The sequence below is a fragment of the Bidens hawaiensis genome, unplaced genomic scaffold (genome assembly GCF_021521415.1).
Source record: "Bidens hawaiensis isolate Kalapana, Puna unplaced genomic scaffold, B.hawaiensis_p1.1 tig00001032_1, whole genome shotgun sequence".
Classification (NCBI taxonomy): Eukaryota; Viridiplantae; Streptophyta; class Magnoliopsida; order Asterales; family Asteraceae; genus Bidens; species Bidens hawaiensis.
Genome location: NW_027491060.1, coordinates 768,122 through 774,121, shown reverse-complemented (window position 1 = coordinate 774,121; position 6,000 = coordinate 768,122). Strand labels below are relative to the sequence as shown.

Below are 6,000 nucleotides of genomic sequence, written 5' to 3'. Positions count from 1 at the left end.
CCACAAACAATTATAATTAGGCCATTATCTTACAAGAAAAGAAAATGATTTAAAAAAATAACAAAATTACCAAATTACCCCTGACTTAACGGATAAAATTAGACGGGGTTAGAAAAAAGTATTAAATTGCATGTTTGTTGAAACTGAGGTAGCCAGTTGTACAAAATAAAGAATAGGTACTAAAGTTGCGTAGTTGACGAAACCACACGTACTAAAATGACAGTTAACTCTGATATTAATATTAACTTGTTAGAATAACATGATTTATTTTAATATATAATTTTAAAGGCTAAAATATCAGCGATAAATAAATGAAGCAAGCAAAGTGAAGACCATCGGCGACTGCGTAACATTCATTCATTTCTCGGAACCCCTTCGATCGATCGAATTCCCAAGGTAAAATATACCCCTCTTATATTTTAATGCTTATTTGATTTCATCTTACGAATAATAAACTTTACATCGTCTGATTTATGCTCTATCATGAAGATATTTATTTATTCCATTCATACTAGTTTACAACATTAGGTTTTCTCATTTATTATGTTGAAGCTTCAGTCAATCTGTTATAGGAAGGTGTTTGTTGGACTAATTAGGGTTTAATTATCCCCAACCTAAAACCCTAGTTTTTATTTGGAGATTTTTATGTGTTTCAATTCCAAAATCAACACTTTTTTTATCCTTAAAAGTTAAATTAATATCTTTTCATTCACTTTGATGTATATCTACACCTCCATGTAATCAGTGAACCCTGTCATATGTCCTTAAATCTTTGTAAAAGAGCTGAGCCGAACCGAGCATGAGCATGTCTAGGTTTTAATCTACGAGAGCTCAAGCTTGCTCTTTTTGAGAGCTATCTCTAAAGCTTGAGCTTGCCTCATTTAAAAGTTTTTATGCTCGAGCTCATCTGGACTCGTCTTTCTTAATTAGTTAATTTATATACATTTTATTATAATTTTTATATATATTTCAATTATAATATTTATATATTATATAGCTATATTTATCATAATATTATACATAACAATAAGTATTATAAAAAATTATATTTAATAAATAAAATAAAAGTTATACAAATAATAGGCTCACAAGCCGACTCGAGCTCGGCAAGTGAAGCTCGGCCCATGATCAATATTAAATAAGCTTACTTTTAGGCTTGACCTTCATTCAAGCTTTTAGCAAGCTGATCTCGAGTAGCTCACGAGTGACTTGGCTCGTTTACGCCCCAACCCATGTGAACTTCTGATTCTAATCTTTACAAATTCTTTTTATCTGACAAGCTTGAAAAATAATGGGAAAGGATGCAAAGGGTGGAAAGGATGCAAAAGGTGGAAAAGGCAAAGGAAAACAGGCGGGCGGGAGTGAAGACGGCGGTGCGAAAGGCAAGGGCAAAAGCGGAAAGGCTGCTGATGGCCTTGGAACTTGCACATATGTGAAAGGTTTTATTTTAATCTTACCGGCTTTTATTATTATTATTATGTTTTAATAATATATATATATCAATCAATCAATCATGCCCAGTAAAATCCCACCGACAGCAAAGCTATAAGTAGGGTCTGGGGAGGGTGGGATGTAGGCACACCGTACCTCTATCCAAAGGAATAAAGAGGTGGCTTCCAGAGAGACCCTCGGCTCTAGGTACATTTGTATGAAGCAAAATAAAGGAAATCAAAGTTTAACAGTTATATAAAAACTACTACTAATTATAATAATATTAATAATAAGATCACAGTTTAACAGCTATATAAAAGCTAATAATAATTATAAAAATAATAATAATATATGTAAGGGAAATACCATTATGGTATGTGACCTAAATAAGTTAAGTCTAAGCCCTAAGGTATTCAATTCTCTCTAAAAATCCTTAACTTTAATTCTACTTCTCCACGAATTCCTATCCTCAACCATGTCCTCGGAGAGGTTTAGGTCTATCAAATCCTGCCTAATCCTCTCATCCCAAGTCAATTTCGGTCGTCCTCTACCCCTCCTCCCCTCTATAGTAATGTTTTCTACGGATCTAACAGGATTCGTCGTCTGTCTTCTCTTTACATGCCCAAACCATCTCAATCTCCACTCTCTTATCTTGTCTGCTATGTTCGCCACCCCTAATCTCTCGCGAAACACAACGTTTCTTATTCGGTCTAGCCTTGTGTGCCCACAAATCTTACGTAGCATTCTCATTTCTGCTACCTCCATCTTCCGCACCTGTGCCTTCTTGATGGCCCAACAATCTGTTCCATATAGCATTGCAGGTCTAACTGCCATCCTATAGAATTTTCCCTTTAGTTTAGTCGGGAAACTCTTGTCGCACATTATACCTGTGGCTGCTTTCCATCTACACCATCCTACCTGAACTCGGTGGGTCACATCACTGTCTAATTCCCCATCGCTCTGTACAAAAGATCCTAAATACTTGAACTTCGTTACCTGCGGGACCACCTGCCCTTCAATTGTGATCTGTGCGTCTTCATTGTCGTTTATCCCACCAAAATCACAGTGGAGGTACTCCGTCTTAGATCGGCTAATCTTTAAACCTTTTGTCTCTAAGGCTGTTCGCCACTCCTCAAGCCTCATGTTTAGATCTTGTTTTTTCTCAGCAAGTAACACAATATCGTCTGCGAACATCATGCACCACGGAAGATTCCCCTGAATCGACTTTGACAACTCATCCAAGACTACTGCAAAAAGAAACGAGCTCAACGCTGACCCCTGGTGAAGACCTACCTCTACAGGAAAGAAATCAGTATCCCCCACTGGCGCACGGACACTTGTTTCTCTCCTGGTATACATATCCATAATTATCTCTATGTAATTCCTGGGCACTCTTCTACCCTCCAAGCACTCCGAGAGCACCTATCGTGGCACACTGTCGTAGGCCTTTTCTAGGTCAATAAACACCATATGTAGATCACGCTTCTTCTCCCTATACTTTTCCATTAATCTTCTTATAAGGTGTATTGCCTCTGTGGTGGAACGCCCCGGCATGAAGCCAAATTGGTTGACCATAACCTGAGTTTCTCGTCTAAGTCTACCCTCAATCACTCTTTCCCATAGCTTCATAGTATGACTTAGTAGTTTGTTTCATCGGTAGTTACCACAACATTGGGCGTCTCCTTTGTTCCTATAGATAGGAACTACAACGCTGCTCCTCCACTGGTCTGGCATCTTACCTGATTTGAGAATACTATTGAACAGAGTAGTTAACTACATGACTCCTTCCTCCCCCAGACACTTCCACACCTCGATGGGTATGTTGTCTGGGCCAACCGCCTTAGACCTTCCCATCCTCCTAAGTGCATCCTTCACCTCTTCTCGTGTGATCCGTCGGCAGTAGCAGTTATTCGATTGTTGTCGTTGAAAGTTTGTGTTGTCATGTTCTTCTTGGTAAGCTCTCCCATTGTTAAAAAGATTGTGGAAGTAGGTTTGCCATCTTAGCTTGATGTCCTGCTCCTTGACCAGTACATGCCCATCTGTATCCTTTATGAACTTCACCGGTCCAAGATCTTGCCTTCTACGCTCCCTGGCTTTGGCAATCTTAAACATAGCATGTTCCCCTTATTTTGTTTCTAGACTTTCATACATCCGTTTAAAGGCCGCCTTCTTTGCTTCCGCCACTGCCTTCTTCGCCTCTATCTTGGCCGTTTTGTAGTTGTCCCTCAATTCCACTCGCTCCACCTCATTCGTGCACCTCATTAGCTCCCTAAAACATCCTTGTTTGTCCCTTATCTTGTCTTGCACTGCGTCATTCCACCACCAAGACTCCTTATGACTTGTCTTTCCTGTTGTGACCCCGAGAGTCTCCTTTGCTACTTGGATGATCTTTGTCTATGTTTATATAAAAATATGATGTGTGCCATTTTCTTATGAATTTGATTCACAGCTAGACATATCTTGTGTGAGAAGCAAGGTAAAATCAATGAAGCGTACAAGAAGCTGCAAGATGGGTGGCTTAGCAATGGGGATAAGGTGCCTCCGGCTGAGTTTGCAAAGGTAGTTTCTCATTTCTTCGTTTGTCATGACTTCTAGTTTTGATATTTTATTAAAATGATGACTTGTTAATGCTTAAATTGGCCAAAATAAGATGGTATAACTTATTTTTTAGGAGGAAATGTTAAGTGTCACATTATCAAATCTTGCCCAATCTAAAACCTAACTTAAAAATAAATTCTCAGTTACGTGCATTTCGACAAGTATAGGAACTTCAGTATATAAAATTTAGTTTACTGACTTCATGTTTTTTCTACAAGTTGAGATACTTAAATATACAAAAAACCAAAAATAGATTGATAGACTTCATCGAGAAAAATAAAAAAGTATATTGGTTTTTAACCCTTAATATTATGCATGGTAATATTTGAGTGTACTATTTTTGGTTTTCATGTGTATGTAAAATCCAAAGTTTAAACTTAAATTTTGTGACGGTTTTGCAGATAGCAGCAGAATATTCAGAATGCCCATCAGGAAAGAAAGGCGGAGACCTTGGCTGGTTCCCGAGGGGGAAGATGGCTGGCCCATTTCAAGAGGTTGCTTTTAACACAGTTGTTGGAGCTACCAGTCCACCTTTCAAGTCGACGTGAGCTTACATTCTACTTTGATTATTTCAATTAACTTTTCCTTTTTAGCTACTTTAGTTCTCTTTTTCTGATTTCAACGCAATTGTTTGAGAGATTAAGCGATTTTAGAGAAATAAATGTTAGCTAAAAAGTATGGTCAAACGTGTCCAAAGTCACCCAAAACATTAACTTTAAGGCATACAATCTTCTAAATTGTTTATATCAAGGAGTGCAAGCTCGGCTTGTTTAACTTACTGAGAGCCCGAGTCTGGCTTGTTTATTAGTTATTAATTAACTTATATATATATAATTATTTTTTATATATTTTTCTTATAATATTTGTATATAAGGCATATAACATAATATATATGATTTAGTTATTTTTTGTAGTTTTCCGTGTAACAATTAATTTTATATAAATAATTGGCTTGTGAGCAAGCTCGAGCTTGATAACTGAAGCTCAAGCTAGGGCTGGTTTATTAAACAAACTTATTTTTAGGCTTGGGCTCGTTTAAATTTGGCTCAATTCGATCTATTAGCAATCGATCTCGACTCTTGAGTAGCTCACGAGCGGCTTGGCTCGTTTACACCCCCTATATGTCAACAAATCGAATATTATTGTTATTACTTATTAGTATAATTTTGTAAATCTTATTTAATACATTGATTATATATTGAAAGCAAAAGGACCCGACCCGACCCGACCCATTTTGACATGTACATAGAAGTTTACCTAGTTGGTTTGACCTGACATGTACATAGAAGTTTACCTAGTTGGTTTGACCTGACTGTCTAGTCATTTTGAATTGTTTGTTAATAATGCAGACACGGTTATCACATCATCTTGGCCGAAGGGCGGAAGAATTAGATCACAAGCAGCTTAATATTATTGTGGCAACTATCAAATAAAGTGAAATGGTGTATGATGTGATTTGTTTACAGTATGTTGTGTTTTGAACATATGAAACACCTTCAGAATGTGTCTTAACGTTGTCATGAAAGTGTTTTTGGTTGCATTTTTCTTTTGTTATAAGCTCCCAAATGTAGCATGTTAAACGGGTCAATACGGGAAACTTAGAATTAGTTCAATTGCCACTGTAAAAACAAATTTCTCATGTTACCTCTAAAATGGTTAATTAAAGTTTGGTTTAGTAAGTTAATTAGTAGCAAATGGTATTTTATTTTACGCTCGTCACATTTTTTTAGCTAAGTTAGATTGTTGGACTTATCTTACAACTACTGGATATTATGGATGGATCTCTAATATAAAAGTGTTCGCATCTAGAAACAAGGTTGGAGCGACAACATCCTCCCCCTACTTTGCGTACATTGTGGTTTCGTTTTTTTTTTTCTTTTTTTCATTTTGGTCAAATTCACAAACATTGTTATGTGAGTGGACCGAAATGACAAAAAATAATCAAAACCACAATGTACGCAAGAGGCAAAA

General features: G+C 36.9%; 1 protein-coding gene across 1 annotated transcript; it reads left to right on the top strand.

The window, feature by feature from the left end:
* Positions 1-373: 373 nt before the first annotated feature.
* Positions 374-5,569, top strand: LOC143552908 (uncharacterized). The gene is made up of 5 exons (XM_077043018.1): positions 374-396; positions 1,281-1,439; positions 3,881-3,990; positions 4,431-4,573; positions 5,379-5,569. The coding sequence occupies exons 2-5, from the start codon at positions 1,292-1,294 to the stop codon at positions 5,419-5,421; spliced, it is 444 nt and encodes a 147-aa protein (XP_076899133.1). The 5' UTR covers positions 374-396; positions 1,281-1,291; the 3' UTR covers positions 5,422-5,569.
* Positions 5,570-6,000: the final 431 nt, after the last annotated feature.